Source organism: Rhinichthys klamathensis, unplaced genomic scaffold (assembly GCF_029890125.1).
Source record: "Rhinichthys klamathensis goyatoka isolate OS25496 unplaced genomic scaffold, OSU_Roscu_1.1 h1tg000956l_1, whole genome shotgun sequence".
Lineage (NCBI taxonomy): Eukaryota > Metazoa > Chordata > Actinopteri > Cypriniformes > Leuciscidae > Rhinichthys > Rhinichthys klamathensis.
Window position 1 is genome coordinate 31,883 of NW_026607275.1, and position 22,298 is coordinate 54,180.

General features: G+C 43.4%; 1 protein-coding gene across 2 annotated transcripts in view; it reads right to left on the reverse strand.

Moving 5' to 3' along the window:
* arrdc1b (arrestin domain containing 1b) overlaps positions 1-22,298 on the reverse strand; it is a 61,397-nt gene that overhangs the window by 18,192 nt on the left and 20,907 nt on the right. The window contains exons 1-2 of one of the 2 annotated variants that reach the window (XM_056244289.1): positions 17,591-17,611; positions 16,654-16,764 (exon numbers count right to left, since the gene is read on the reverse strand). In XM_056244289.1, the coding sequence (XP_056100264.1) occupies positions 16,654-16,702 (49 nt within the window). In that variant the 5' untranslated portion in view covers positions 16,703-16,764; positions 17,591-17,611. Of the gene's footprint in view, positions 1-16,653; positions 16,765-17,590; positions 17,612-22,298 lie in introns of those variants that run through there. The other variant, XM_056244288.1, reaches the window with a different exon arrangement.

A 22,298-nucleotide genomic window follows, 5' to 3' on the forward strand; every position in this document is an offset into this window, starting at 1 on the left:
ATACCCTAGCAACCGCCTAGCAACGCCCTAGCAACCACCCAGAATATCCTAGCAACCGCCTAGCAACGTCCTAGCAACCACTCAGAACACCCTAGCAACCACCTAGCAACTCCCTAGCAACCATCCAGAACACCCTAGCAACCACCCAGAACACCCTAGTAACCGAGCGGCGAGTTTTGCCACTGCAAGCACCACTTCACATTTTCTTCTGGAAATGTACATTCTAGTTCTTATTAGTGGTGCTTGCCTATGGCGAAGCAACACTATTGTTATCTCACATACTTATTATTCTTATTCTTCTTATTCTTCTGGCCACTTTTTGACGCGCTACTCCTCCCGCAGTTTTTGTCACAGACCCATGAATGAGGTGTCAAAACGTGCGGCCTGTTCGGGAATGGTGTGCTATGACTTTTCTAAGAGATCGGGGGTACGATGGTCGCCCCAGGGGCGAAAAACGGCCCAAAAAAATCCCATAGACTTAACATTGCGAAAAACTTTGACGAGTCGTAGCTCGGAACGAGGATGTCGCAGAAATGTGTAATTTACCACATTTGAAGAGGCTGACAGGCTCTGTAAGAACATACCACACAATGGGGTAAAAGTTGCACCCCTGGGGTGCAGGAGCTGCCCAAAGTTTCCCCATTGACTTACTATGGTGTAGGACGGCCCATGAAATGGGCCGTCCTACACCATAGAAACCGCTTTTATATTGAACATAACTCTGGATCACAGTGTCATAGAGACAAGGGGGCGGGCTCATTTTACTCAGACAACCAATCAGTCTCTCAGGATCATTGTGAAGCTATCAAGCCACGCCCTAGCAACCATTTAGAGCACCTTAGCAACAACTCCCATAGACTTCCATTGAAAGAGATCGAAGGGATATCTCTGGACTGAATTGTCATAGAAACATGAGGGTGGTCTCGTTTGACTCGGGCCAGCAAACAGCCAATCATGAATCACCTCAACACTTGCTAGCCACGCCCTAGCAACCATTGTCGAGCACCTTAGCAACCAAAATCCAAAGAGGAATATCGTCCATTCTGAATGTCACAGAGGCATGGGAGTTGGTTTATATCTTTCATAGTGACAAGCAGCCTTTGGAGTTTCATGATTGGCAGCTGCCAAGCCACTCCCTAGCAACCAAACAGAGTACCCTAGCAACCATTTTGCAAAACCAATATCTCTGCATCAGAACATCGTATAGAGATGGGGGTTGGTTTATACATTCACATTGACTTTGGAGCTTCATGATTGGCAGCTGCCAAGCCACTCCCTAGCAACCAAACAGAGTACCCTAGCAACCGTTTTGCAAGACCAATATCTCTGCATCAGAACATCGTATAGAGATGGGGGTTGGCTCTTTTGACTCATGCTAGCAAACAGGACTTGCTACATGCTACACATGCTAGCAGTGAATAGCTAATAATGCTAGCAACATGCTAATCATGCTAGCATGATGCTAGAAACATGCTAATCATGCTAGCAACTAGCTACAAACATGTTAGCAACAGGCTAATCATGCTAGCATCATGCTAGCAACATGCTAATCATGCTAGTAACATGCTAGCAACATGCTAATCATGCTAGCAATATGCTAGAAACATGCTAATCATGCTAGCATCATGCTAGCAACATGCTAATTATGCTAGCAACATGCTAATCATGCTAGCATCATGCTAGAATCACGCTAGCAACATGCTAATCATGCTAGCAACATGCTAGCAATATGCTAGCAACATGCTAATCATGCTAGCATCATTCTAGCAACATGCTAATCATGCTAGCATCATGCTAGCAACATGCTAGCAACATGCTAAACATGCTAGCAACATGCTAGCAACATGCTAAACATGCTAGCAATATGCTAATCATGCTAGCATGATGCTAGCAATATGCTAATCATGCTAGCAACATGCTAGCAACATGCTAATCATGCTAGCATCATGCTAGCAATATGCCAATCATGCTAGCATCATGCTAGCAACATGCTAATCATGCTAGCATCATGCTAGCATCATGCTAACAACATGCTAATCATGCTAGCAACATGCTAGCAACATGCTAATCATGCTAGCATCATGCTAGCAACATGCTAATCATGCTAACATCATGCTAGCAACATGCTAGCAACATGCTAAACATGCTAGCAATATGCTAGCAACATGCTAATCATGCTAGCATCATGCTAGCAACATGTTAATCATGCTAGCATCATGCTAGCAACATGCTAGCAACATGCTAAACATGCTAGCATCATGCTAGCAAGATGCTAGCAACATGCTAGCAACATGCTAAACATGCTAGCATCATGCTAGCAACATGCTAAACATGCTAGCATGATGCTAGCAATATGCTAATCATGCTAGCATGATGCTAGCAATATGCTAAACATGCTAGCATGATGCTAGCAATATGCTAATCATGCTAGCATGATGCTAGCAATATGTTAATCATGCTAGCATGATGCAAATAATGCTAGCATCTAACTAAAACATGTTTGCAACATTCTTATTTTTGCTAGCATCATGCTAGCAACATGCTAGCATAATGGGAGAATCTAACTAAAACATGCTAGTAACATGCTTATAATGCTAGCATGATGCTAGCAACATGCTAATCATGCTAGCATGATGCTAGCAACATGCTAATCATGCTAATCACGCTAGCATCTTGGTAAAAACTAGCTAACCGCACGCTAGCAACCGAGCGGCGAGTTTTGCCACTGCAAGCACCACTTCACATTTTCTTCTGGAAATGTACATTCTAGTTCTTATTCTTATTCTTCTGGCCACTTTTTGACGCGCTACTCCTCCCGCAGTTTTTGTCACAGACCCATGAATGAGGTGTCAAAACGTGCGGCCTGTTCGGGAATGGTGTGCTATGACTTTTATAAGCGATCGGGGGTACGATGGTCGCCCCAGGGGCGGAAAAGCGGCCGAAAAATCCCATAGACTTAACATTGCGACAAACTTTGACGATTCATAGCTCCGAGCGAGGATTTCGCAGAAACCTGCAATTTACCACATTTGAAGAGGCTGACAGGCTCTGTAAGAATATACCTCACAATGGGATAAAAGTTGCACCCCTGGGGGGCAGGAGCTGCCCAAAGTTGCCCCATTGACCCCCATTGAAAATTTTTCTAGTATAACATTTACTATTCCAGGAAAAAAGTTTGGCGCCCTCCTATTCCCGCAGCTTTTGTCACAGACCCATGAATGAGGCATCAAATCGTGCGGCCTATTGAGGAGAAGAGTCCTATGAGTTTTAATAAGAGATCGGGGGTACGATGTTCGCCCTAGGGGCGAACAAACTTCCAAAAAAATCCCATAGACTTAACATTGCGACAAACTTTGACGACTCATAGCTCCGAACGAGGATTTCACAGAAACGTGTGATTTGCCACATTTGAAGAGGCTGACAGGCTCTGTAAGAGCATACCTCACAATGGGGTAAAAGTTGCACCCCTGGGGGGCAGGAGCTGCCCAAAGTTTCCCCATTGACTTACAATGGTGTAGGACGGCCCATGAAATGCATGCGTTTTTCCTACTATGGTAAATTGCATAGGGATTTTGTATTGAACATAGCTCTGGGTCACAGTGTCATAGAGACAAGAGGGCGGGCTCATTTTACTCAGACGACCAATCAGTCTCTCAGGATAATTGTGAAGCTATTAAGCCACGCCCTAGCAACCATTTAGAGCACCTTAGCAACAACTCCCATAGACTTCCATTGAAACAGATCAAAGCGATATCTCAGGATATAAGAGTCATAGAAACATGAATTTGACTCGGGGCAGCAAACAGCCAATCCTGAATCAGCTCAACACATCCTAACCCCTCCCTAGCAACCTATGTCAAGCACCTTAGCAACCAAAATCCAGACAGGGATATCTTCCATTCTGAATGTCACAAAGGCGTGGGAGTTGGTTTATATCATTCTTACTGACAAGAAGCCTTTGGAGTTTCATGATTGGCAGCTGCCAAGCCACTCCCTAGCAACCAAACATAGTACCCTAGCAACCGTTTTGCAAGACCAATATCTCTGCATCAGAACATCGTATAGAGATGGGGGTTGGCTCTTTTGACTCACGCTAGCAAACAGGACTTGCTACATGCTACACATGCTAGCAGTGAATAGCTACATGCTAATATTGATTAGCTAAGTGCTAAATCATGCCAATAAAATGCTACAAACTCAATAGTAACCATCTTTGACAACTACCAACCACCTAGTAACACCATAGCAACCACCCAGATTACCCTAGCAACACCCTAGCAACCACCCAGAACACCCTAGCAACTGCCTAGCAACGCCCTAGCAACCACCCAGAACACCCTAGCAACCACCTAGTAACCACCCAGGATACCCTAGCAACTGCCTAGCAATGCCCTAGCAACCACCCAGAACACCCTAGCAACTGCCTAGCAACGCCCTAGCAACCGCCTAGCAACCGCCTAGCAACCACCCAGGATACACTAGCAACTGCCTAGCAACCACCCAGATTACCCTAGCAACCACCCAGGATACCCTAGCAACTGCCTAGCAACGCCCTAGCAACCACCCAGAACACCCTAGAAACTGCTTAGCAACCACCCAGAATACCCTAGCAACCACCCAGAACACCCTAGCAACCGCCTAGCAACACCCTAGCAACCATCCAGAATACCTTAGCAACCACCTAGCAACACCCTAGCAACCACCCAGAATACCCTAGCAACCGCCTAGCAACCACCCAGGATACCCTAGCAACTGCCTAGCAACGCCCTAGCAACCACCCAGAAAACCCTAGCAACCGCCTAGCAACACCATAGCAACCACCAAGAATACCCTAGCAACCGCCTAGCAACCACCCAGAACACCATAGCAACCGCCTAACAATGCCCTAGCAACCACACAGAATACCCTAGCAACCGCCTAGCAACGCCCTAGCAACCACCCAGAATATCCTAGCAACCGCCTAGCAACGTCCTAGCAACCACTCAGAACACCCTAGCAACCACCTAGCAACTCCCTAGCAACCATCCAGAACACCCTAGCAACCACCCAGAACACCCTAGTAACCGAGCGGCGAGTTTTGCCACTGCAAGCACCACTTCACATTTTCTTCTGGAAATGTACATTCTAGTTCTTATTAGTGGTGCTTGCCTATGGCGAAGCAACACTATTGTTATCTCACATACTTATTATTCTTATTCTTCTTATTCTTCTGGCCACTTTTTGACGCGCTACTCCTCCCGCAGTTTTTGTCACAGACCCATGAATGAGGTGTCAAAACGTGCGGCCTGTTCGGGAATGGTGTGCTATGACTTTTCTAAGAGATCGGGGGTACGATGGTCGCCCCAGGGGCGAAAAACGGCCCAAAAAAATCCCATAGACTTAACATTGCGAAAAACTTTGACGAGTCGTAGCTCGGAACGAGGATGTCGCAGAAATGTGTAATTTACCACATTTGAAGAGGCTGACAGGCTCTGTAAGAACATACCACACAATGGGGTAAAAGTTGCACCCCTGGGGTGCAGGAGCTGCCCAAAGTTTCCCCATTGACTTACTATGGTGTAGGACGGCCCATGAAATGGGCCGTCCTACACCATAGAAACCGCTTTTATATTGAACATAACTCTGGATCACAGTGTCATAGAGACAAGGGGGCGGGCTCATTTTACTCAGACAACCAATCAGTCTCTCAGGATCATTGTGAAGCTATCAAGCCACGCCCTAGCAACCATTTAGAGCACCTTAGCAACAACTCCCATAGACTTCCATTGAAAGAGATCGAAGGGATATCTCTGGACTGAATTGTCATAGAAACATGAGGGTGGTCTCGTTTGACTCGGGCCAGCAAACAGCCAATCATGAATCACCTCAACACTTGCTAGCCACGCCCTAGCAACCATTGTCGAGCACCTTAGCAACCAAAATCCAAAGAGGAATATCGTCCATTCTGAATGTCACAGAGGCATGGGAGTTGGTTTATATCTTTCATAGTGACAAGCAGCCTTTGGAGTTTCATGATTGGCAGCTGCCAAGCCACTCCCTAGCAACCAAACAGAGTACCCTAGCAACCATTTTGCAAAACCAATATCTCTGCATCAGAACATCGTATAGAGATGGGGGTTGGTTTATACATTCACATTGACTTTGGAGCTTCATGATTGGCAGCTGCCAAGCCACTCCCTAGCAACCAAACAGAGTACCCTAGCAACCGTTTTGCAAGACCAATATCTCTGCATCAGAACATCGTATAGAGATGGGGGTTGGCTCTTTTGACTCATGCTAGCAAACAGGACTTGCTACATGCTACACATGCTAGCAGTGAATAGCTAATAATGCTAGCAACATGCTAATCATGCTAGCATGATGCTAGAAACATGCTAATCATGCTAGCAACTAGCTACAAACATGTTAGCAACAGGCTAATCATGCTAGCATCATGCTAGCAACATGCTAATCATGCTAGTAACATGCTAGCAACATGCTAATCATGCTAGCAATATGCTAGAAACATGCTAATCATGCTAGCATCATGCTAGCAACATGCTAATTATGCTAGCAACATGCTAATCATGCTAGCATCATGCTAGAATCACGCTAGCAACATGCTAATCATGCTAGCAACATGCTAGCAATATGCTAGCAACATGCTAATCATGCTAGCATCATTCTAGCAACATGCTAATCATGCTAGCATCATGCTAGCAACATGCTAGCAACATGCTAAACATGCTAGCAACATGCTAGCAACATGCTAAACATGCTAGCAATATGCTAATCATGCTAGCATGATGCTAGCAATATGCTAATCATGCTAGCAACATGCTAGCAACATGCTAATCATGCTAGCATCATGCTAGCAATATGCCAATCATGCTAGCATCATGCTAGCAACATGCTAATCATGCTAGCATCATGCTAGCATCATGCTAACAACATGCTAATCATGCTAGCAACATGCTAGCAACATGCTAATCATGCTAGCATCATGCTAGCAACATGCTAATCATGCTAACATCATGCTAGCAACATGCTAGCAACATGCTAAACATGCTAGCAATATGCTAGCAACATGCTAATCATGCTAGCATCATGCTAGCAACATGTTAATCATGCTAGCATCATGCTAGCAACATGCTAGCAACATGCTAAACATGCTAGCATCATGCTAGCAAGATGCTAGCAACATGCTAGCAACATGCTAAACATGCTAGCATCATGCTAGCAACATGCTAAACATGCTAGCATGATGCTAGCAATATGCTAATCATGCTAGCATGATGCTAGCAATATGCTAAACATGCTAGCATGATGCTAGCAATATGCTAATCATGCTAGCATGATGCTAGCAATATGTTAATCATGCTAGCATGATGCAAATAATGCTAGCATCTAACTAAAACATGTTTGCAACATTCTTATTTTTGCTAGCATCATGCTAGCAACATGCTAGCATAATGGGAGAATCTAACTAAAACATGCTAGTAACATGCTTATAATGCTAGCATGATGCTAGCAACATGCTAATCATGCTAGCATGATGCTAGCAACATGCTAATCATGCTAATCACGCTAGCATCTTGGTAAAAACTAGCTAACCGCACGCTAGCAACCGAGCGGCGAGTTTTGCCACTGCAAGCACCACTTCACATTTTCTTCTGGAAATGTACATTCTAGTTATTATTATTCTTCTGGCCACTTTTTGACGCGCTACTCCTCCCGCAGTTTTTGTCACAGACCCATGAATGAGGTGTCAAAACGTGCGGCCTGTTCGGGAATGGTGTGCTATGACTTTTCTAAGAGATCGGGGGTACGATGGTCGCCCCAGGGGCGAAAAACGGCCCAAAAAAATCCCATAGACTTAACATTGCGAAAAACTTTGACGAGTCGTAGCTCGGAACGAGGATGTCGCAGAAACGTGAAATTTGCCACATTTGAAGAGGCTGACAGGCTCTGTAAGAACATACCACACAATGGGGTAAAAGTTGCACCCCTGAGGGGCAGGAGGGGCCCAAAGTTGCCCCATTGACTTACTATGGTGTAGGACGGCCCATGAAATGGGCCGTCCTACACCATAGAAACCGCTTTTGTATTGAACATAACTCTGGATCACAGTGTCATAGAGACAAGAGGGCGGGCTCATTTTACTCAGACAACCAATCAGTCTCTCAGGATCATTGTGAAGCTATCAAGCCACGCCCTAGCAACCATTTAGAGCACCTTAGCAACAACTCCCATAGACTTCCATTGAAAGAGATCGAAGGGATATCTCTGGACTGAATTGTCATAGAAACATGAGGGTGGGCTCGTTTGACTCGGGGCAGCAAACAGCCAATCCTGAATCACCTCAACACTTACTGGCCACGCCCTAGCAACCATTGTCGAGCACCTTAGCAACAAAAATCCAAAGAGGAATATCGTCCATTCTGAATGTCACAGAGGCATGGGAGTTGGTTTATATCATTCATACTGACAAGCAGCCTTTGGAGTTTCATGATTGGCAGCTGCCAAGCCACTCCCTAGCAACCAAACAGAGTACCCTAGCAACCATTTTGCAAGACCTACATCTCTATATCAGAACATCGTATAGAGATGGGGGTTGGTTTATATCATTCATACTGACAAGCAGCCTTTGGAGTTTCATCATTGGCAGCTGCCAAGCCACTCCCTAGCAACCAAACAGAGTACCCTAGCAACCATTTTGCAAGACCTACATCTCTGCATCAGAACATCGTATAGAGATGGGGGTTGGTTTATATCATTCATACTGACAAGCAGCCTTAGGAATTTCATCATTGGCAGCTGCCAAGCCACTCCCTAGCAACCAAACAGAGTACCCTAGCAACCAATTTGCAAGACCTACATCTCTGCATCAGAACATCGTATAGAGATGGGGGTTGGGTCTTTTGACTCATGCTAGCACACAGGACTTTCAACATGCTAAACATGCTAGCTGTGAATAGCTACATGCTAATATTGATTAGCTAAGTGCTAAATCATGCCATGAACATTATAAAAACTCTATAGTAACCAAATGTGAACACTACCAACCACCTAGTAACACCATAGCAACCATCCAGAATACCATAGCAACCACCCAGAATACCCTAGCAACCGCCTAGCAACACCCTAGCAACAACCCAGAATACCCTAGCAACCACCTAGCAACACCCTAGCAACCACTCAGAACACCCTAGCAACCGCCTAGCAACACCCTAGCAACCACCTAGCAACACCCTAGCAACCACTCAGAACACCCTAGCAACCACCTAGCAACACCCTAGCAACCACTCAGAACACCCTAGCAACCGCCTAGCAACACCCTAGCAACCACCAAGAACACCCTAGCAACCCCCTAGCAACCCCCTAACAACCAACCAGAACACCCTAGCAACCGCGTAGCAACCACCCAAAACACCTTAGCAACCACCCAGAACACCCTAGCAACACCCTAGCAACACCCTAGCAACCACTCAGAACACCCCAGCAACCACCCAGAACACCCTAGCAACCGCCTAGCAACACCCTAGCAACCACCCAGAACACCCTAGCAACCACCTAGCAACACCATAGCAACCACCCAGAACACCTTAGCAACCGCCTAACAATGCCCTAGCAACCACCCATAATACCCTAGCAACCACCTAGTAACACCTTAGCAACCATGCTAGCATAATGCTAGCAACATGCTAATCATGCTAGCGTGTTGGTAGCATGATGCTAACAACATGCTAATCATGCTAGCATCATGCTAGCAACATGCTAGCAACATGCTAAACATGCTAGCATCATGCTAGCAACATGCTAATCATGCTAGCATCATGCTAGCAACATGCTAATCATGCTAGCAACATGCTAGCAATATGCTAGCAACATGCTAATCATGCTAGCATCATGCTAGCAACATGCTAATCATGCTAGCATCATGCTAGCAACATGCTAGCAACATGCTAATCTTGCTAGCATCATGTTAGCAACATGCTAATCATGCTAGCAACATGCTAATCGTGCTAGCATCATGCTGGCAAAATGCTAATCATGCTAACATCATGCTAGCAACATGCTAATAATGCTAGCATAATGCTAACAACATGCTAATCATGCTAGCATGATGCTAGCAACATGCTAATCATGCTAGCATCTTGGTGAAAACTAGCTAACCGCACGCTAGCAACCGAGCGGCGAGTTTTGCCACTGCAAGCACCACTTCACATTTTCTTCTGGAAATGTACATTCTAGTTAGTGGTGCTTGCCTATGGCGAAGCAACACTATTGTTATCTCACATACTTATTAGTGGTGCTTGCCTATGGCGAAGCAACACTATTGTTATCTCACATACTTATTATTCTTCTTCTTCTTCTTATTATTATTATTCTTCTGGCCACTTTTTGACGCGCTACTCCTCCCGCAGTTTTTGTCACAGACCCATGAATGAGGTGTCAAAACGTGCGGCCTGTTCGGGAATGGTGTGCTATGACTTTTATAAGGGATCGGGGGTACGATGGTCGCCCCAGGGGCGAAAAACGGCCCAAAAAAATCCCATAGACTTAACATTGCGAAAAACTTTGACGAGTCGTAGCTCGGAACGAGGATGTCGCAGAAACGTGAAATTTGCCACATTTGAAGAGGCTGACAGGCTCTGTAAGAACATACCACACAATGGGGTAAAAGTTGCACCCCTGAGGGGCAGGAGGGGCCCAAAGTTGCCCCATTGACTTACTATGGTGTAGGACGGCCCATGAAATGGGCCGTCCTACACCATAGAAACCGCTTTTGTATTGAACATAACTCTGGATCACAGTGTCATAGAGACAAGAGGGCGGGCTCATTTTACTCAGACAACCAATCAGTCTCTCAGGATCATTGTGAAGCTATCAAGCCACGCCCTAGCAACCATTTAGAGCACCTTAGCAACAACTCCCATAGACTTCCATTGAAAGAGATCGAAGGGATATCTCTGGACTGAATTGTCATAGAAACATGAGGGTGGGCTCATTTGACTCGGGGCAGCAAACAGCCAATCCTGAATCACCTCAACACTTACTGGCCACGCCCTAGCAACCATTGTCGAGCACCTTAGCAACAAAAATCCAAAGAGGAATATCGTCCATTCTGAATGTCACAGAGGCATGGGAGTTGGTTTATATCATTCATACTGACAAGCAGCCTTTGGAGTTTCATGATTGGCAGCTGCCAAGCCACTCCCTAGCAACCAAACAGAGTACCCTAGCAACCATTTTGCAAGACCTACATCTCTATATCAGAACATCGTATAGAGATGGGGGGTGGTTTATATCATTCATACTGACAAGCAGCCTTTGGAGTTTCATCATTGGCAGCTGCCAAGCCACTCCCTAGCAACCAAACAGAGTACCCTAGCAACCATTTTGCAAGACCTACATCTCTGCATCAGAACATCGTATAGAGATGGGGGTTGGTTTATATCATTCATACTGACAAGCAGCCTTAGGAGTTTCATCATTGGCAGCTGCCAAGCCACTCCCTAGCAACCAAACAGAGTACCCTAGCAACCAATTTGCAAGACCTACATCTCTGCATCAGAACATCGTATAGAGATGGGGGTTGGGTCTTTTGACTCATGCTAGCACACAGGACTTTCAACATGCTAAACATGCTAGCTGTGAATAGCTACATGCTAATATTGATTAGCTAAGTGCTAAATCATGCCATGAACATTATAAAAACTCTATAGTAACCAAATGTGAACACTACCAACCACCTAGTAACACCATAGCAACCATCCAGAATACCATAGCAACCACCTAAAACACCCTAGCAACTGCCTAGCAACACCATAGCAACCACCCAGAATACCCTAGCAACCGCCTAGCAACAACCTAGCAACCACCCAGAATACCCTAGCAACCACCTAGCAACCACTCAAAACACCCTAGCAACCGCCTAGCAACACCCTAGCAACCACCCAGAACACCCTGGCAACCACCTAGCAACACCCTAGCAACCACCCAGAACACCCTAGCAACCACCTAGCAACACCCTAGCAACCACTCAGAACACCCTAGCAACCGCCTAGCAACACCCTAGCAACCACCCAAAACACCCTAGCAACCCCCTAGCAACACCCTAGCAACCACCCAGAACACCCTAGCAACCGCCTAGCAACCACCCACAACACCTTAGCAACCACCCAGAACACCCTAACAACCGCCTAGCAACACCCTAGCAACACCCTAGCAACCACTCAGAACACCCTAGCAACCGCCTAGCAACACCCTAGCAACCACCCAGAACACCCTAGCAACCGCCTAGCAACACCCTAGCAACCACCCAGAATACCCTAGCAACCACCTAGCAACACCCTAGCAACCACTCAGAACACCCTAGCAACCGCCTAGCAACACCCTAGCAACCACCCAGAACACCCTAGCAACCGCTTAGCAACACCCTAGCAACCACCCAGAATACCATAGCAACCACCTAGCAACACCCTAGCAACCACTCAGAATACCATAGCAACCACCTAGCAACACCCTAGCAATGACTCAGAACACCCTAGCAACCGCCTAACAACACCCTAGCAACCACCCAGAACACCCTAGCAACCGCCTAGCAACGCCCTAGCAACCACCCATAATACCCTAGCAACCCCCTAGTAACACCTTAGCAACCATGCTAGCATCATGCTAGCATCATGCTAATCATGCTAGCATGATGCTAGCAATATGCTAATCATGATGCTAGCAATATGCTAATCATGATAGCATCTACCTAAAACATGTTTGCAACATGCTTATTTTTGCTAGCATCATGCTAACAACATGCTAATCATGCTAGCATGTTGGTAGCATGATGCTAACAACATGCTAATCATGCTAGCATGATGCTAGCATGATGCTAACAACATGCTAATCATGCTAGCATGATGCTAGCAACATGCTAATCATGCTAGCAACATGCTAATCATGCTAGCATCATGCTAGCAACATGCTAATCATGCTAGCATCATGCTAGCAACATGCTAATCATGCTAGCATCATGCTATCAACATGCTAGCAAAATGCTAATCATGCTAACATCATGCTAGCAACATGCTAATCATGCTAGCAACATGCTAATCATGCTAGCAACATGCTAATCACGCTAGCATAATGCTAACAACATGTTAATCATTCTAGCATGATGCTAGCAACATGCTAATCATGCTAGCATCTTGGTAAAAACTAGCTAACCGCACGCTAGCAACCGAGCGGCGAGTTTTGCCACTGCAAGCACCACTTCACATTTTCTTCTGGAAATGTACATTCTAGTTCTTATTCTTCTTATTCTTATTCTTCTGGCCACTTTTTGACGCGCTACTCCTCCCGCAGTTTTTGTCACAGACCCATGAATGAGGTGTCAAAACGTGCGGCCTGTTCGGGAATGGTGTGCTATGACTTTTATAAGGGATCGGGGGTACGATGTTCGCCCCAGGGGCGAAAAACCGGCCGAAAAATCCCATAGACTTAACATTGCGTCAAACTTTGACGAGTCGTAGCTCGGAACGAGGATGTCGCAGAAACGTGAAATTTACCACATTTAAAGAGGCTGACAGGCTCTATAAGAATATACCACACAATGGGGTAAAAGTTGCACCCCTGTGGGGCAGGAGCTGCCCAAAGTTGCCCCATTGACTTACTATGGTGTAGGACGGCCCATGAAATGGGCCGTCCTACACCATAGAAACCGCTTTTATATTGAACATAACTCTGGATCACAGTGTCGTAGAGACAAAGGGGCGGGCTCATTTTACTCAGACGGCCAATCAGTCTCTCAGGATCATTGTGAAGCTATCAAGCCACGCCCTAGCAACCATTTAGACCTCCTTAGCAACAAGTTCCATAGACTTCCATTGAAACAGATCAAAGGGATATCTCAGAATATAAGAGTCATAGAAACATGAGGGTGGGCTAGTTTGACTCGGGGCAGCAAACAGCCAATCATGAATCACCTCAACACTTACTGGCCACGCCCTAGCAACCATTGTCGAGCACCTTAGCAACCAAAATCCAAAGAGGGATATCTTCCATTCTGAATGTCACAGAGGCATGGGAGTTGGTTTATATCATTCATACTGACAAGCAGCCTTTGGAGTTTCATGATTGGCAGCTGCCAAGCCACTCCCTAGCAACCAAACAGAGTACCCTAGCAACCATTTTGTAACAGCTATATCTCAGCATCAGAACATTGTATCGCGATGGGGGTTGGGTCTTTTGACTCATGTTAACACACAGGACTTTCAACATGCTAAACATGCTAGCTGTGAATAGCTACATGCTAATATCGATTAGTTAAGTGCTAAATGATGCTAGCAACATGCTAATCTTGCTAGTATCTGGCTACAAACATGCTAGCAAACATGCTAATCATGCTAGCATGATGCTAGCAACATGCTAATCATGCTAGCATGATGCTAGCAACATGCTAATCATGCTAGCATGATGCTAGTTAGATGCTAGCATGATTAGCATGATGCTAGCAACATGCTAATCATGCTAGCATGATGCTAGCAACATGCTAATCATGCTAACATGATGCTAGCAACATGCTAATCATGCTAGCATCTAACTACAAACATGCTAGCAAACATGCTAATCATGCTAGCATGATGCTAGCAACATGCTAATCATGCTAGCATGATAATAGCAACATGCTAATCATGCTAGCATGATGCTAGCAACATGCTAATCATGCTAGCATGATGTTAGAAACATGCTAATCATGCTAGCATGATGCTAGCAACATGCTAATCATGCTAGCATGATGCTAGCAACATGCTAATCATGCTAGCATCTAGCTACAAACATGCTAGCAAACATGCTTATCATGCTAGCATGATGCTAGCAACATGCTAATAATGCTAGCATGATGCTAGCAACATGCTAATCATGCTAGCATGATGCTAGAAACATGCTAATCATGCTAGCATGATGCTAGAAACATGCTAATCATGCTAGCATTATGCTAGCAACATGCTAATCATGCTAGCATGATGCTAGCAACATGCTAATCATGCTAGCATGATGCTAGCAACATGCTAATCATGCTAGCATGATGTTAGAAACATGCTAATCATGCTAGCATGATGTTAGAAACATGCTAATCATGCTAGCATTATGCTAGCAACATGCCAATCATGCTAGCATGATGCTAGCAACATGCTAATCATGCTAGCATGATGCTAGAAACATACTAATCATGCTAGCATGATGCTAGCAACATGCTAATCATGCTAGCATAATGCTAGCAACATGCTAATCATGCTAGCATGATGCTAGCAACATGCTAATCATGCTAGCATGATGCTAGCAACATGCTAATCATGCTAGCATCTAGCTACAAACATGCTAGCAACCTGCTAATCATGTTAGCATCATGCTAAAGACACGGTAGCATGATGCTAGCAACATGCTAATCATGCTATCATTATGCTTATTTTGTTAGCATCTTACTAAAAACTAGCTATACACACCCTAGCAACCGAGCGGCGAGTTTTGCCACTGCAAGCACCACTTCACATTTTCTTCTGGAAATGTACATTCTAGTTTCATTTGCAATGCTTCATAGGATTGTAGTTCTTTCCCTCCTTAAATTTGTCAATTCGTCTTTTTGCCTGATTTTCAAATACTTTTTTGCTTCATAAGTTTGTAATTTTGTGATTCACCTTATACCTGGTTGGTTTGGTTCATTGCTTTCCCCTACGGCAAAAAAATACTTCCAAAACCAAGTCAGCTGAAAAAGAGGGAAGGCACTGTTGCATTTTTGTGGCGTTCTGCTGGGTAAGCCCACCCACTGTGAAATCTTATTGGTCCAAAGCATCAAGCATCTTCTGATTGGCAGTGACCTTGTCATGTTGCACAGCAGTTTCATGCTCAATGCAGACAGAAAGCTCGGAACTTGTCACATCTCGTAACAAAATAGCTAAAGAGTAGCTAGAGAGTCACATAATTTAAATGGGGGGGGGGGGGGGGGGTCTTAAAGCTTAATGATTGGCTAACACATAGATGTTTCTTTGTTTGTTTGTTTTTGAGTGTTGACCAAGCCTACAGCTGTCACAGTCACATACACAACATATTTTTCTCAAGATATCTATTTCTCTCTCAGGTAGTAGGGACCAAAAATGGCTTTAAACTAGATCGGAGGCTTCATCTGGCAACAGCAAATGTATCCTCTTAAGTACAGACATTTCCTACCATATACCGCCTACAGCTACACATTTACCTGAAAGATCAGTTTTATCAGAAATAACCCAACACACATGCTCTTTAAACATTATCTCTATGCCAACATATCGGTTATAATTATCGAAGAAAACAAATGAAAGGTTTCCTGTTTAAAGGGATAACTCAAATCTAACATACTTAAAGGGTTATGTGATACCTGACACATTCAGACAGACAGGAAGAAAGCAGAAAGACACGTACTCAGAACAGGAAACCTTTCAGACTCAAGCAGTTGATCAAGCAATATGAATTTAAGAGGTAAACAATGAAGTCCTTCAAAGTGAGGAAGGTTTTTTTTTTGTAGACTGGAGCCACAGAAAGAATATTTTGACTAATACTATTAAGAATGATTGAATTTCTAGAAAAAAAAGAAAGCTGAAATGAAATGAGATGATGAATGGAAGTTGGTCGTTTTACCTTTATCGGCCACAGACAGCGTGCTGCTCAAGTACTTCTCCTCAAGCATCCATGATGCATCGTTCAGCTTGGACGAGATGCCACACGACCCCACACAGTTGACTTTGATGGCTGCAAGAGACCAGAGACACAATTAAACTTTTGATAATCTCATTCAAGACACTTTAGCTTACTTCAGGGGGTGCTCAAAGTCCAACTTTGCTATTGTCATGACAGAGACTCAATCGCTTTATTTGATGAACAGACTAAATTTAGGCTTTAATTCAACTCATAAGCACTGATCAGCGAACAGAAGCTAAACCGAACCTGCTTGACGCACGAGAACAAACCTCATTGGTTCTTGCGGAAGCTCAAACGCGCTGCATAACAGGAGAATGAACCTCATTGGTTCTCGCGCCTTGAGCAAGCATGCTTGAGCTTCCGCTTACTACAACTGATGAGTGCGGTTGATGAATGTTTATTATATGTGAATAACAGGCCTAAATGAAATCTGTTCATCGTATAAAGTGATCATGTCTCTCCAGAAAATTGATTAAACCGTTCAATTCATATGGATTTCTTATACGATCTCTTTATGAACTTGTTGCGTCAAGATGGTTGTTGCATAGAGTGTCAATGGAGGGACAGAAAGCTCTCAGATTTCATTAAAATATCTACATTTGTGTTCCGATGATGAACAAAAGTCTTATGGTTTTGGAACAACATAAGGCTGAGTAAATGATAACAGAATTGTATTTACTATTACTATATTATGTTTTAGATTTATTTATAAGTATATATGCACACATTTATTTTAAATGATCTCCGTGAGTATTCTATTCATTGTTTTTTTTTTCTAAAAAATATCAAACAGTAAATACAAATAATAGTTTCATGTTAAGGAAGTAGGCTATTATTTATGAAAGAAGACCATAAAACCAGTTCATATCCGACACACCTTGCTACACTTGTTCAACCTCTAATAAGGTTGTTTGCTGTTGGCAAAACTTCCTCCACACCCTCATAAAAAGACTTCTTTTAAACCATTTAAAACATAGAAATGACGTAAGGACGTAAATGACGTAAATCGCTTTGGATTTTCCCACAGATCTAGTGTAATGTACTTGATGGCTAGATCAACACAGATGAATGGAATGTTGAAATGTTGAATAGGAATGCCGATTGGTTTCCTTTTTTACTGAACAACCTGTCTAACTTATACTGATCCACGGAACAGACATTCCATACGAAATAAACGTTCACTCAGAAGGATTCATTCACTCCTTTGTCTGTGTCGAGGAGAAACAGCCATCCTTATTTGCATTATAATTGCTTGATGCTAAGCTCTCCACACAGGCTTTAACACGGTGTACTAGGGATGGGACGATACACTTAAACTCACGATACGATGCACCTCGATATGCCAGGGTCACGATACGATACGTCACGATACGATATCAAAAAAGGAAAAAAAAGAAAAAAATATTACTGTATAACAACAACTTATTTATTTTTGTTTCAGCTGCACACAGGGAAACACAAGGCCTAACTGGCCAAACACAAACAAGAACACTCCCTTAGTGCTGCTCTAATCCTAGGTTAAGTTATCTCAGGACTGGTTCTTCTTAAAAAAAACTAACATATCAACATGTTCTGGTGTAATCAGTGATCTTTGAGCAGACACAATGTCTCCTGCTGTGGAAAAGACACGCTCACTGGGCACTGATGTAGCATACCGTAAAACTTCAAATAATAGCCGAGTCCCAAATAGACGCCTGTCTCTTTTACACGCCTGGTGTGGCTGCAGGTTTGGGTAAATAAAGGCCGGTCTCAAATAGAGGCCGGGTCTGTTTTTTAGTTTCGGGTTGTATTTAACCTTCTAAAACCCGTCAGATCATCCGCTTTTTGGCGGCCGCCAAAGCAAATGTGTGTCCCGCCAAAGCCTTTTTTGATCGGCGAGTGATGTAGAATTGACTGCTGTGCTTGACAGGGCGCATAACGAGCAGAGAGAGAGAGAGAGCGCCCCAGCCGCGCGCGCGCACTCTCACGTCTTCAAACAAAACGAGCGCTGTCTTGCTCTCTCTCCCTCGCGCATATTAATCAAAATCAATTGACACGATAGTAAAAGGTCGGAAGACCGCAGTTTCACGTGGAGCATTTGGAGATTTTTAGAGATTAGAGACTCTAGGCCTACACTCAATGAACAACATCTCAACACTACATTATAAAGGCCGGTCTCATATAGACGCATGTCTCAAATACAAGCCGGTGCAGTTTTGCGACGATTTGGGAAAATAAAAGCCCGGGCTATTATTTGAAGTTTTACGGTATATTTGACTCCATGGTCGGCTGTTTGGGGGCAAGGCAGTTGGTGCCAATGCTAATATTTGTTAGCTCGCTGTAGACTGCAGTGTTGTTGTTGCAACATGCGCTGTCTTGACGTGATGACGTACCGCACCGTTCCCCGGATATAATGTTTTTTTTTCATTTAGTTTTAGGGCCCTTACATAGTCAACGCATCGGTACGCATACGCGTGCGCAAGGCTACACATCGCTACGCTTCGGCCGCCATTATGCGTCGATGCGTAGCCAAATGTGTCATCCTAGTTTTTGATACGCGACGCGCCGAAGCACGCAATACTATGCGTTGTCGGTGGGGGCGACATTGCAAGGCCCTAACCCTGCTTGATCAGCAGATGGTGCTGCCAGCCTGCCACCATAGACTGTATGTCTGCCCCATATACATACACACATATAATACACTAAATTATTTATAGACTACGCAAATCATGCAGCAGTGCCTTTTATTTCGCGATCCATTTTTTTCGACCTCGATGCGTTTCGTCACGTTTTGTATCGCGATATTTTGTCAAACGATATTTCGTCCCATCCCTACGGTGTACCCAGAAACATAAAGACAAATGAACGTACAAAACCCAGACAGACCAACGTCAGACAATTTAAAGACCAAATTTCAGGTTAAAATCAGCCAAGAGGTCGAGGCGACAAAATACAGACAAAAGAATTTGCATTTGTATGGATGGAGTGTTGGTGCTTTTGCAATTGTTGTGTAACACGGTGTAGAGATTAATGTTTATTTTGTGTGACTTTGGCAAGTTTTTAGGTCAAAATGAATGCTCAGACAAACATAAACACCTTACATGACCCTGTCACGCAATTCACAAATATACAGAGCGCTCAAATCTGAATTTGAGTGACAAGAGATTCAAACTGACAAAGCCATGTGACCACATGCTGATCTGATTATGTAATGGGTAAAGCCCAGGGAATCTCAATTGGATTGAATCGAAACAGCAGGGTAGAGCAAACGCCATCATTACAGCTTCATCATCACAACATAAAACTCAGTAAGAAACCTTCTCAAAACATTTAAACAACCCTCATGGTTTTCCACAAGCCTGCAGTCTTGGAGCATCAAATTTCGCATTTGCATTAAAAAAGACGATACAGCAACACTGTGGAAAAAGATAAAGCAAGACTGATAGAGATAAAGAAGAGTGTGAGAGATGGAAAAAACAGATGTCAGTGGCATTTCTTAGTAGGGTTGGCTCAATGCCACATTTACGCCTTTGGAACAACTGTAGCTCTTTTCCCACCTCATTATTTCTATGACAAATGTTTTGCAAGCGAATGCAAGTGTCTTGGGGAAACATCATTTTGCAAGCAAACGCAACGTTTCTCGGGGGGAAGGCAAAAGTTTTGCGAGGGACCACAATTTTTTTTTGCAAGCGAATGCAGTTTTTTGGGGGAAAATCTAAATGTTTTGTGAGAGAACCCAAAAGTATTGAAATATATAAGTTTTCCTCCCAATTGAAACAAGAAGTTGGGGCAGAACACATTAAAGGGCTCATCCCTTGCTTTATTAAACAGCCAATAGCTTTTAGTTTACATCACAACTGTGAACCATTTGAGGTATGCTATTGCTAGCCGATGAGAGATTATATTACTAGAGAGGCTATTTAACATTCGATTGGACAAATATTTGCATACACCCTTGAGTACAAGAGGAGTCATCAATATTAGTTAATTCCCCCAGAAGACAAATATTATTAATTTGAAATTCATATCTGCTAAAAGCTAGTTTTGCCAATGTTTATATATACATTAGCATACAGTTTACCACAAAGCTAATGAACATGAACTGAAAACCACAAATCTTGATTTCATAGGGAATAGACACACACAGCATATAAACAATGAATTTGCAGCAATTTTATAAATTAGCAAAACATATTGGTGTTTTAAAATCTGGGGGTACTTTTTAGTATGCAAGTCAAAGTGCTAAGAGCCACTCCATACAGACAGATTAACCATTTAGGGAAAGAGAGGCCACATTACACTCATCATGAATGAAACCGGGTATCATTTTCTCAGACAAAAACCGTCAGTTTGCATTTTCAGACAGAGGCAGAAGGGGGTTCAAATCAGGGCAGGCATAACACACGGCTGGGGAATGTTAAAGCCTGCTTGTGTGCGGCCGGCACAGGCTAAAGCAGCATCAGTTCACCACAGACATAAAACACTGGTGGCAGATGGCAGCATATCACTGGACCGGGCAGGTGCCCTCGCTGGCACACTGGTATGAGTGCCCCTTCCATCTCTAGCACAAATAAGACGACAAAATCCAAAGGAAAGAGGGTCCTCTGAGTATCAGATGATTCAAGAACGAATAAATAGGCATTAAAGCACTGGTGCCATCTGCTGTGTGCCATCTGGGCACTTTTGCTGGCATGAGGAAACTTTATGCTTGCTGACTATATTTTACCACTATATACTAAAAAAAGCAGAAGGTACAGATTTGAAAGAATGATTCATTCACAAATCACACATCACTTTGGCACATTTTATTTCTAGCAGAATAAATGTTAGAAAATAAAATGTAAAAATTATATTCATTAAAGAAATTTATTTTAACATATATTTTTCTAGACCTAGAAAATATTATTTATTTTTACATTTATTTCCAGATGTTCCATGACAATGAAAAACCTTTAGCTAACATATTTAAACAAAGAAATAATATATGAAATTATAAAATAAGGAAATATAAAAAACAGGAAAATTAAAATATAATATAATATATGATTGCATTGCATTGCCAGATGTTTTAACTTTTTTGAACCCCTGTAAAACCCAGACTAAGTGATTCACTCCATGACAAGCATTACTGTATCAGACATGACTGAAACACTCAAATATTACAGGAAGTAACAACGAAACACAGGATGTAAGACACTTTAATTCTGTTCGGAAGTGTAAAAGGTCATGCTGACAGTAAACATGGAAAAAAATAAAATGAAAACAGCAACATAGTAAGGCCAGCTGGATTCATTATGGCTTCATACGAACAAAAGAGGAAGATGGAAATGAAGCTTTCATGAAATGGAAATAAGCCTAACAGCGTCAGAGTGAGAATGTATGTGTGTGTGTGTGTGTGTGTGTGTGTGTGTGTTTTATGTTTGCTGTATTACAACATCTCTGTCATGTATTCAGTCTTCCATTAGATTCAACGGTTCAGGAACTGACATTTTACAAGGTTTCACATTGTCTTATTTTATGATCATAGTAGATGACAATTCTTCCGAACCTCTATATCTTCTCTGAAACACGAAAGGGGTAATCCAGAAGAATGTACTACATGAATT